Source organism: Penaeus monodon, chromosome 17 (assembly GCF_015228065.2).
Source record: "Penaeus monodon isolate SGIC_2016 chromosome 17, NSTDA_Pmon_1, whole genome shotgun sequence".
Lineage (NCBI taxonomy): Eukaryota > Metazoa > Arthropoda > Malacostraca > Decapoda > Penaeidae > Penaeus > Penaeus monodon.
Genome location: NC_051402.1, coordinates 6,104,447 through 6,116,946, shown reverse-complemented (window position 1 = coordinate 6,116,946; position 12,500 = coordinate 6,104,447). Strand labels below are relative to the sequence as shown.

The 12,500-nt window shown below is 34.1% G+C and overlaps 1 protein-coding gene across 1 annotated transcript in view; it reads right to left on the bottom strand.

Moving 5' to 3' along the window:
• Nucleotides 1-12,500, bottom strand: part of LOC119583225 (structural maintenance of chromosomes protein 5-like) — a 28,051-nt gene that overhangs the window by 4,349 nt on the left and 11,202 nt on the right. The window contains 12 exon segments of the mRNA XM_037931699.1: nucleotides 44-331; nucleotides 1,002-1,100; nucleotides 1,405-1,521; nucleotides 2,429-2,605; nucleotides 3,692-3,800; nucleotides 4,621-4,737; nucleotides 4,952-5,102; nucleotides 5,801-5,946; nucleotides 6,182-6,280; nucleotides 6,961-7,124; nucleotides 10,285-10,445; nucleotides 11,768-11,969. Coding sequence (XP_037787627.1) covers nucleotides 44-331; nucleotides 1,002-1,100; nucleotides 1,405-1,521; nucleotides 2,429-2,605; nucleotides 3,692-3,800; nucleotides 4,621-4,737; nucleotides 4,952-5,102; nucleotides 5,801-5,946; nucleotides 6,182-6,280; nucleotides 6,961-7,124; nucleotides 10,285-10,445; nucleotides 11,768-11,969 — 1,830 coding nt within the window.

The window sequence follows — 12,500 nt, the reverse complement described above, 5'->3', positions numbered from 1 at the left end:
AAAGAGAAAGAGGGGAAAGAAACAAAGAAAAATAGAGAAAAACGGCGAAGATACAATCAGAAAATGTGCAAACCGAGAAAGAGAAACAGTCACTGAAGGAGAAAGAAAGAGAAAGAGGAAGAGGAAGAGAAAAAGAGAGAGAGTGAGAAAACAACAACAAGTTCATACAACACAACAACCTAGAACAACCACAAAATACAACCCCCAAATCCCACCTGGTTCTGCTCTCCTCGAGGGCATCGTGGTGGTTGCCTGCCTTGTTCTTAGCTTCTTCCAACCTCTGCTTCAGGCTGATCACTTCTTGCTCTCTTTGCCTGTACTCTTTTACTTCCTGCAGATGGGATCGAAAGGAAAAGAGGAGGATTAAGTAGGTGGTGGACTGATTTTAAGGAAGGAAAGGGGGGGGGGGGGAAGGAGAGGAAAGGCAGGAGGAATGGGGCAAGGGAGGAAGGGTGGCAGAGAATAGAAAGGAAATTAAGAATGGAGGAAAAGGAAGGGGGAGGGAATGCAGGAAAGAAAGAGGGTTGAGAGGGTAGGACACTAATCAAAGGAAGTAATCCAAAGTAAAGAAGAGGCAAAGAAAAGAGGTGAAGAGGGGTACAAGTCTGGAAAATGAAAGATTGATTTGTGGGGAGGAAAAGAGGAGGAAGGAGGTAGGAGGATAGAGGGAGGGAAGGAGGGAGGGAGAGGGTGAGAAAGAGAGGGAGAGAGGGAAGGAGAGATGGAAGGAAGGAGGGAGGGATGGAAGGAGAGACGAAAAGAGAGAGTGAAAGAGGATGGGATAGAGGAAGGGAAGGGGGCATGGAGTGATGATAATGGGGTTATTCATTCTTATTCATAACATGTGTAAACCACTGATAGATAGAAGAGGAATGGAACTATTTTGCAGCATAATGGATAAACATGAATATCTCTGGCATGTAAAGAGAAGTGAATAACTGCAGTTGTAAATATAATGTACTTATCAGATAAGAAAAAAAAAATACATCTCCGTTACTAACGCTATCGTTTGCTGTGGTGAGGCAGTCCCGGTGGGCCGCCAACTGGTGCAGTTGCTGTTCAGTTTCCTCCAGATTAGAATTATTATACTTTTCCCTCATCTGGGAAAAGAGTGTCAGTAAATGAGAGGAAACTATAAGTCTATATACATACGTATAAGCATCTATTCGCATTGACCAAACATAAAAATGCAAACTCAAACACACAAATTCAAATACACAATGTAAATCAATTTTCATGAAAACAGGAAAGAACCTTACACAGTAGTCTTCACAAACAGTCATCTATAATTCATACTGAATCCACAAGAGAAAAAGCTACCCTTACTGAGAATTAACAACAAACTGAAACTTTTTCAGAAATCAAGCTCATCTATATTTTTAGAGAACAACAAAAACGACAGACCTCATTTGTTATGTTCTTCCAGTCCGTGATACCAAGGGACTGTAAGAGTTCCTGCAATGTTGAATTGGCATCTGCTTTTGCTGCATTCTGCTCACGAAGCAAATTCTCTATGGTTCCCTGTATTAGAGGGGAGATTATATATTCATTTATGGTTTATAGTTGTGCCATTGTTTTATAATATAAGGGAAGAGGAAGGATGGAGAAGTAGAGGAGAGAAAGGATAGGAAGAAAGAGGGCAGGAGGGGGAGGGGGAGAGAAAGTGAAGACAGGGGAGAAAGAGAGATAAAAATGACAAGTACAGGGTGCAATGTTGAATTGGCATCTGCTTTTGCTGCATTCTGCTCACGAAGCAAATTCTCTATGGTTCCCTGTATTAGAGGGGAGATTATATATTCATTTAGGGTTTTATTAGTTGTGCCATTGTTTTATAATATAAGGGAAGAGGAAAGGATGGAGAAGTAGAGGGGGAGAAAAGGATGGGGAAAAAAAGGGGGCAGGAGGGGGAGGGGGAGAGAAAGTGAAGACAGGGGAGAAAGAGAGATAAAAATGACAAGTACAGGGCTTGCAAATATCTGAATCCCTGACAATTCAAACAACCATTTAGAATCTGGCTATCGGAAATAAATCTGAATAACCCAAAATAATTTTTCCTTGAAAGGGTAAGTTAAAGCAGTAAAGGAGGAAAGAAAATTTACAATGCATAGAATATTTTTTTCACTTAAGGTCAAAGTTCTCATGATCCCTCCGGCCACTTTGGCAGCCCGACAAGAATGCTTGATTGTCCCAGTACATCAGGCTGGTGATTTAATAGGACCTGCAGACAGATAATGAGAGATACTGATAGAAATAAAAATACAAAGACGTACAAAGAGGAGAGCATAGTCACAGATAAAGACAAGAAAGAAAAGAGTCTGATGCAAAGAGAGAAACATTAAGTTACAGACAAAGAAAAGAAACACATGCACAACCACACCCATCCTCTCATCCAATTGTACCCACACCCACCCGTTCTCCTTTCACATACCTGCAGGGCGGTGAGAGCCTGGCCAGATGAGACTAAGTCCTCCTCAAGTGTCTGCAAGGAGGTTCTTGTGACGGCTGCCTGTGTCACCAGCCTGAAGTGCTCCACTGCCACCTCAGCCAGCACCTCCATCCTCTTCTTCTGCTCAGCCATAATGCCTATCATCATGATAATTGTTTCCTGCACAAAAGGGAGACAAAGATTTCATTGTTTTCTCTCTCTCTTTTTATAATTGGTGTTGAATGAGGAGGAGGAGGAGGAGGAGGAGGAGGAGGAGGAGGAGGAGGAGGAGGAGGAGGAGGAGGAGGAGGAGGAGGAGGGGGAGGAGGAGGAGGAGGGGAGGAGGGGGGAGGGAGGAGGAGGAGGAGGAGGAGGAGGAGGAGAATAATGATAATAATAATAATAAGAGGAAGAGGAAGAACAAGAAGAAGGATGAGGAGAAGAAGGAGGAGAAGGAGAAGGAGAAGAAGGAGAGAAGAGGAGAGAAGGAGAGAGGGAGAAGGAGAGAAGGAGACAAGGAGAGAAGGAGAAGGTGAAGGAGAAGGAGAAGAAGGAGAATAAGAAGAATAAGAAGAAGAATAATAAGAATAAGAATAAGAATAAGAATAAGAATAAGAATAAGAATAAGAATAAGAAGAAGAAAAAAAAAAAGATGAAGAAGAAAAGACGAAGAAAAAGAAGAAGAAGAAGAAGAAAAAAAAAGAAGGAAAAGAAAAGAAAAAGAAAAAAAAGCAGAAGCAGAAGAAAAAGAGGAAAGTACCTTTTTTTTCTGAAAATAAACCTTCTGATCTGGGAAAAAAAAAATAAAATAAATAAATAAATAATAATAATAATAATCTTTAACTGTGCTATACCTCACACTTCACAGAAAAGATAAGGCATTTTCAACCATTCCTAATAAACCTACAAGCAAGAAAGAAAAAGAAAAGAAAAGAAAAAGAAAGAAAGAAAGAAAGAAAGAAAGAAAAAAAGCAAGCAAGCAAGCTAGACATGATTAATCAAATACTCAACTAGAATGAGGGAGAAAAAAGTATTCACAAAACAAAAAGTACAACAACAACAACAACAACAACAACAACAACAACAATAATAATAATAATAATAATAACGCTATTAGTAAAATCAATAATGGCTATAACTATACAGATAAATTCAAGCTAAGCCATAACTATACAGATAAACTCAAGCTAAGCTATAACTATACAGATAAATTCAAGCTAAGCTATAACTATACAGATAAATTTAAGATAATTCCGACAGTTTTACCTTGATTTTTTTGGTCATTTTAGCCTTCTCAGCCTCCAGGTTGATGGAACCCCTTTCGTGTCTTGCAATCTGGTTCTTCTTATTGGCAATGCGTTGTTCCAACTGATGCCTGCATAAAACCGTAAGAGATCAAAATGTAATTTCAATCTACTATGATTAGTTCTTTTGTTCATTTCTGACCATGAAAGCTGTTTTTGAACTTTTTTTTTGCATCAGAGTGACACCACATATTTTAAAATCTCTTCAACACAAGTCACAAACAGCCTTGAAATGAAGGTATGTGCATCCAAAGGCAGTCTCAGACCAAATGTCTGACAGTAAATTTATTAAAGGTTTTGTCAATCAATATTTTCATGTTAATGCACTCTATCTCATGACTGTAGTGGATTAAAGTGAAGTGATTCTTATGCTATAGAAAGAAGCTAAAATATACAAAATATTTAATAAACCAAATGGTCTGAACCCCCTTTGGACACACATAACCTCAAATAACACTTTACATCTTGTACCAGTTCAGCAATATTATACTTTATATTTTTATGTCTTGTCTTAATTTTCATATATAGATAAATAAATGTATTAATGATTGCTCTCCCTCTCTCCCTTTCCACCATATCTCCCCTCTCCCTTTCCACCATATATCCCCTCTCTCTCTCACCCTTATTTCTCTTCCTCTCCCTCTCACCCTTATTTCTCTCCCCCTCCCTCTCTCTCATCTCTCCCCTCCTCCCTCCTTCTCCCCTCCTCCCTCCCTCTCTCTCTCCCCTCTCTCCCTCCGTCTATAGTGAGGTAGCTGAGATTAGATTTTTAAGGGTTAAGTATAAGGAAGAGTCGGAACTTTCGTCACGTTAGATTCACAAAGTTATGGATGAGAGAGTCACAGCTCACAAGCTCTTACCTGGCCAGGGTATCAGAGTCTAATGTCTTACCTTTCATCTTTGCGACAGAGGAGGACTCTCTTCTCATTACGTAACACCTCAAGATTCTTTGAAAGCTCATGTTCTTCTGTTTTGTTTTGCTTTAGTTGCTCCTCTGCATCAGCAATCCTATAATAATTAGATGATGATTAATGTGTGGGACAGATTGAGTAAGTATGTGATAAGAAGTATGAGTGATTTTGTGCATGTTTATACATAACACTTCTTTGTGTGCATAATTAAAATCATAAGTAAGACACAAGTCAGTAAACTTACTCAAAATCGACTTCATCACAAAGTACACAACCCATAATATTTCACCATATCTACAAATCAAGCTCACCTGTCATGACTTTTCCTGATGGTTTCCTGGAGCTGCAGGATGTGCTGTGTGTCCAGAGTGATGTGCAGCAACCGAGCCTCTTTTACAGGGTAGATACTGGTTGACCATTCCTTGTCATACCTTGACTGGGACTTGGAGTACCTCTCTCCACCTGTGTGCAATTTAAAGGTAGAAATGAACTGAATTAGTTACTGGTATATTTCTATCAATAATATAATGCATTTTGATTTCATTTATTTCTTCCAGCTAGTCAAAACCAGTTATTACAAACACTCTAGTATCATATGTTGAATTCAATTAACATATGAAATTAACATGGTCAGTACTTTTGATGACATCCCTCCCTAAAGTAATACAATGCTACAATGAATTTATTTTTTGGGAAGAGTGCACGAAGCGTTGATGACATCACACAGTCAATTTCCCTGTAGCATCCCTAGCTGCTTGGAAAGCTTCTACTCTGCTTCTTGAGTGAGCAGTGTTTTAGTTTTTCTCTGATCCTTCCAGATTGTCTACCCAGTTTTTCTGCACTGTTTTTGTAGAAGCTGTCACCATCTGACATCTTCTACCTACCTGTCTTTTTTCCCTGATTTTTTTTTTTTTTTTTTTTACAGGTATACAGTTTCAATCCAGTTCCTCTATAGTTCAACAAATAACACTTTAAGAATTATCCGGAGTGACCATCATTTTTTCTCTTTCTCAATTCAAAACCATTTCCAAATTGATACTGGTCATCACAGTTTCCTAGGACATATATGAAATTATCCTGTTTCATGGCAAAGAAAACAAACAAACAATGGATAACACTGATTATAGTAATTCCAGATACAAAGTAAATGCTCTCCTCACCTATATAGAAATACGGCAACTGCACTGGCACACGGTCAAGTCTGCATTTCCGCGATGGGTATTCTGGGATGGAGTAGTTGCGTGCAACAGTAGGAGAGTGATTGAAAGTAGGCATCATACAAAAGAAGTTTGCAGAAGATTGACTACTGGTGGGTTGAAAAGGAAGTTAAAGGTAGATAACATAGTAATTGAGTAAGTCATCTCATTCTTAAAAAAGAAAATCATATTGCAAAAGATTTGATCAACTTTTGAAAAGAGGCTAAGTTAAAAGGGCTAGATAACCTTAAATTAAACAATTATGGTAATCTATCAAATTTGTGGCAGAAATACAATTAACACAGCATCACGATCCATAAACTTTAAGAAGTATAACACTACTACCTAACCAATATCCTACGAAGTCCATGTTGCTGGATGAAGGACACATTGACACGCACTTGGCGTCTTTGATAGTTCAACCCTGGTCTAGCGAGGCTGTTGCTGAGCGGTCAATATGAAAAATGGGCTAGAGTAGTGAGGGTTAGAAGTATGAGGGAGAGTAATAAGTGGTCTGGAGAGAATCAGAGAGGGTAGAGATAGTGATGAGGGATTGATATAAGCTGGATTAGATGGTGTGAGAGAATATAAGAAGAAATAAGTGGAGAATGAATTATAAGTAATTATGATATAATGATAAAATATTAATATAATATTATAATATATATATATATATAGATTATAATTATATATATATATATATATATATATATATATATATATATATATATATATATATATATATATATATATATATATATATATATATATATATATATATATATATATATATATATATATATATATATAATATATATATATATATTATAATATATATATATATATATATATATATATATAAAATGGCAGTCATGATGATGATAACGATTACTTAATTGGTAATTCTGATGATAATTTAGATGATCATTGAGATGATGATAATGGTGACAGTGATGATAGTGGTGGTGATGGTAGTAGTGGTGGTAATGATGATGTTTGTTGTTGTTGTTGTTGTTGTTGTTGTTGTTGTTGTTGTTATTGTTGTTGTTATTGTTGTTGTTGTCACTGAATAATGATCATGATAACATTGATGAAAATCACAATGACAAAACTGATATGCCTACACTACTTTCTCACCTGAATAACAATAACCCAGACTCACCTCGGTACATATCGGTGGGTGAACACGTGCAGAAAACCTATCAGTATTGCTCTCCAACCACTTTGCTGCTCGGTAGGCATCTCCATTTGTCTTGTTCAGGAGTTCAAAGCGTTGGTTTTTCACATCCTGGAACAAGCAATTTATCGCAACAATGTGTACTTGAACAAGGTAACAAGTAGCAGAATTTCTTTTTTCTTCAAATATGTCATGGTTTCCGAGTCGACCACATTATCTCTGGATTATCTTTGCTATGGATGTCCAAAATACCAGTCAAAAGAGAGGGAAAGGAAAGGAATCTGTGGCAATAAACATAATCAGGTGATAAAGAGTCAATAATACAAAAAGAACTTAGTACATTACTAACAAATTTTGTCAGACGGAATATTCTTATAAGCGTGACAGTATGGTAAAACACTATAAAAAAAAATTAAATTTAAAATGGACCCTGTATTAAAATGAATGAACGAAAAAAGCAAGAAAGGTCATGACATATCCTGTGCCATGCACACACTCAAATAAAACTGGTGGGTCATGTGCCACCCTAGAGACTATTAGAATCTGCAACAAGTTAAAAAGGTATTCACTCTAGAATACATTGGATTTTGTTTAGTTTCAAGGAGACTTGGTATACATATACATAAGAGTTAAAAAACAGTATCTTATACTGTACTTGAAAATTGGTCGACTGGCTTTCAATTTGGTAAAGTTACAGAAACGATTGCCTGTAGCCCCATTGTCTATGCTTATCTTGAACTCATTCATGACAGGATAATGTCCTATGACATCCTATCGTGTCATGATAGACCACACCTCAGGATGACAGCTTCACAACACGCATAGTCAAACCTTCTCTAAGTTGTGCATGTTTTACAGAGTCTTCAGTAGTATTGTTGTCGTAAAAAAAAAAAAAAAAAAAAAAAAAAAAAAAAAAAAAAAAAAAAAAAAAAAAAAAAAAAAAAAAAAAAATATATTAAATAGTATTAAAATTCATCATTACAATTTTGGAATCACATTCAGGGATGGAGTAATAAATATATACAATTTTCATACTATTATAGTTTTGGAGCCTGATGGTATCAAAGGTCAAGAACAGATGACACCTGTAAGCCAAAGCCAACTTAAAAGTAAGCAGGGAACACAGCAGTGCGTGCGTGCATGCGTGCGTATGCGTGTTATATATATATATATATATATATATATATATATATATATATATATATATATATATATATATATATATATATATATATATAAATATAACACACACACACACACACACACACACACACACACACACACACACACACACACACACACACACACACACACACACACACACACACACACACACACACACACACACACACACACACACACACACACATATATATATACATATATATAATTTATACATAAATATTATTTATATGTATATATATTATATACATATATATATATATATATATATATATATATATATATATATATATATATATATATATATATATATATATATATATATATATATATATAGTTTGCTATACTAAGATATTGATGAATGGTTTTGACTATCAAATTTTGAAATATGTAGTTTCTTTTAAGGATCACCAGTACCACCCCATGTACAGCTATTGACAACAATGCAATGGATGGCCACTGGCATCTTCCAGTTAACCACTGCTGACAATTTTGATGTGTCACAGCAACTTGTGAGTAATAAATATTGAAAAATCATACCGCTTCCTTTGATAAGCCAACAAAAACTTTACTTATTGCAAGTACATTTGCAACTGCTTGAAATATGTCTACAGGACATGGATTCCCATACTAAACAAGCTTTTTCAAAGATGTATAAATATTATGATGTTGTAAACCTATATAGGACTTTAAGGTATTTATCTCATAATAATCATGATTTATATCAAATAAGATTACAAACATTCATCCAAAAATTGAACAAAAATAGAAAAAATACAAACTCTGGAACTTTAGCTAATAGCTAATGTAGCTAGACTGAAACTTATATCATAATGCATAAAAACAGATTATATGAACCAGTGACATACTGTGTGAATAACTGATAGGATAAGAAATTTGAGACAAGTCAGAGTCACCTCTTCAGTATTTTTCACTAAAACATTTTTGTGTCCTTATCATAGACATTTTTCTTAATGACATTCCTCTAACTGTTCTATTTTTCTTTAATTCATTTGACTTTCTAGATCAATTTTATGTCTGTAATATTGTTCAATACTTAAATTTGCAGTTTTTGCCTTTGAGTACATCCCCTCAGTTTGTTATGGAAAGTCATTTTTTATCCTACTTATGGTGGTGTATGTGACAAGGTAGACAAATTAAGTTCCCCATGTCATTCAAAGCTAATGTTAATAAATCTAGCAAAAACACAGGCTAATGATCACCTGCCGAAAGTGCTGTTTTGTGGTAAACTCGGCTTACTTTCCTTCACGTTTGGCCAAATATCATTAGGCGATTGCCAGCCCTTTCCCAAAACTTTTATAGTATGGGTCTTAATAACTGAGGAGCAATCTATATGCAAAGACAATTAATAAACAAAACTCATAGTGGGTATGCATGTATGTACACGCCAGCACCAGTGGCATTGTGTTAAGCCATTGCCGATGAGCATGGGACGTACGTACATGTCATGCCTACTGTGAGTTTACTTTATTAATTGTTTTTACACATAGATGGCTACACCTGTACTAAGTCACCAATGAGCCAATTACAAGTCCTACCTGTCTCACCCTTTTACCTGTTTCCTTGATTTACAAAAATGTTTTATTATCTTGTTTTGTTGTTACTAATGTTTATAACATTATAGTAATTATAATGTTTATAATAAAAATAACACCATTGATATTCATAGCATTAGTAAAAAATACATTTTTCCTGCCAATTCAAGGAAAGGAGAGATTAGGTAAGGTCATAAAGTTTACTAATTGACTCCTTTGTTGCTAAGCACTAGCAATGCCATCTATGTGCAGATCCATTTAACAAAAAAAAAATTTAATGAGCACAGCATTTTTCCCATTTTATATGCATTTTCCCAGCGGCAAGTGGTTAAGGTCCCCTGATGGCAAGCTAATAATGCAGTTCCCTGTCTACTAGCCAAGAACAGGCAGCTCTAGGAATGTTTTCTGCATTATCATATAACAATGGGTCCTGAGAAGCTGGTGAAACAAGGTAGACAAAAGCATGGTATATAACAACGAGTGAGACGAGGAAGAGAAAGAAAACATGAACTGCAGTTCTTTGTCCCTCTTACTTTCAACCCATGTAGTTTACGCTCCATGCTCGAGATCTCTCGCTCACACTCCTTCCTGGTGTTGACTACCTCTTCATCCTGGCTCTCTAGCCTCACCAGTGACTGTGATGCTTCCTTGATATGCTGGGTGAGTTCCATAAGCCTCTTTTTTGTCTCCTCATCTGTTGGAAATGGATTGATTAGGAATTTCAGATTATACCAGATACTTTTCAGGATATATCTTTATGTAAATATACATAAAAAAAGAAGAAGAAGAAGAAGAGAAAAAAAAAAAAAAAAAAAAAAAAAAAAAAAAAAAAAAAAAAAAAAAAAAAAAATAATATAATATATATATATAATATATATATATATATATATATATATATATATTATATATATATATATATATATATATATATATATATATATATATATATATATATATATATATATATATATATAATATATATATATATAATATATATATATATATATATAATATATATATATATATATATTATATATATATATATATATATATATATATATATATATATAATATATATATTGTTGGTATGTCAGAAGAACTCATCTTCTCTGCGTGTAATAAGCAAGTTTGACTGGTCAATGCATATATGACTCGTTGTGGGGATAGTAAAACAAGGAGTTGCTGCGCTTAACTCTATGTATTAAGGAGGATCTACGTGGCACTACAGAGGGTTGTTTACATTTCGGATATAAAAACTTTGCCGTTAGATGGCATACATAAAAGAAAACATACTCTTACATGGGTAACTAAACAAAATAGAATTTCACCTTAGATAATGTAATATGAGGTATATCATAGGACATGAAATAAAGTATCCTTATACTAATAACCATCTTTGATTATTCTAACAGTTATATATATGCATATAAATTAATATACATATATATATATATAATTGTATATATATACATATATATATATATAATGTAATATATATATATATATATATATATATATATATAATATATATATATATATATATATAATACATATACATATGTATATAAGTATATATATATATATATATATATATATATATATATATATATATATATATATATATATATATATATATATATATATCTATATCTATATCTATATATATGCATGTATGCATGTATGCATGTATGCATGTATGTATGTATGTATGTATGTATGTATGTATGTATGTATGTATGTATGTATGTATGTATGTATGTATGTATGTATGTATGTATGTATGTATATACTTGTATATGTAAAAAAAGAGAGAGAGAGAATGAGAGAGAGAGAGAATGAAAGACAAAAGAAAACCGTGATAGAATATACAGAAGTTTAATAGAAAGATTAACGAAAACAAAAATAAACAGATAGCCTCCTGAAACCGGGGACAGAAAAAAACAAAAACAAAAAAAAAAACAAAAAAAAAAACAAAGAGAAAACAAGAGCGGAGAAGCAGTGTCCTGCCGCACTGACCATTGACCTGAGGCAGATTGTTGAGCTGGACGAGCAGGACATCAAGCTGCTTGCGGTAGTCGGAGAGTTCACGCATCCGTTGCTGCTCCTCCTGCTCCCGTCCACTGTACTCTCGCTGTGCGTCTTGCAGTGCCTCCTCAAGCTGTTGGTAGCTCTTGTGCAGTTTCTCTACATCCTTCCGTTTCTTCTCCGCAAATGCTGTCTATATTGGAGGAGGCAGGTTGGAATTTCGTGAATATTTTGTTCACGGGGTCATCATTGTAATCATCATCATTTCAGTTATCCTTGTCATAATCTTATCATTATTATTATCACATTCTTTGATAATGTTTCACCAAACGTCACCATTAAAGGAATGCCCATAATATAAAGAAACTGTAAAGCAGAATTTAACATCAAACAAAAAATAAATCAAATAATATTAATAACCCTTATCCCAATGTCATCAAGAAAATGCAGTGTTCACATTAATAATAGATGTCCCCATAAGTACTTAGCCATCAGTGAGTCAATTACACCAAAATTATGTAATAAAAGTAGTTCTTTACTTTGATAGAGCTGGGAGAGGCTCTTTAATAGTAAAATAATAATAATAATAATAAAAAAATAAATTAATGAATAAAAAAATAATAATAAAAAATAAATAAATAAAAAATAGTAATAATAATAATTCAAAGCCTGATACACAATAATAAATAATAATAAAAGCAATCAATTTAGTTAATTCCATTTG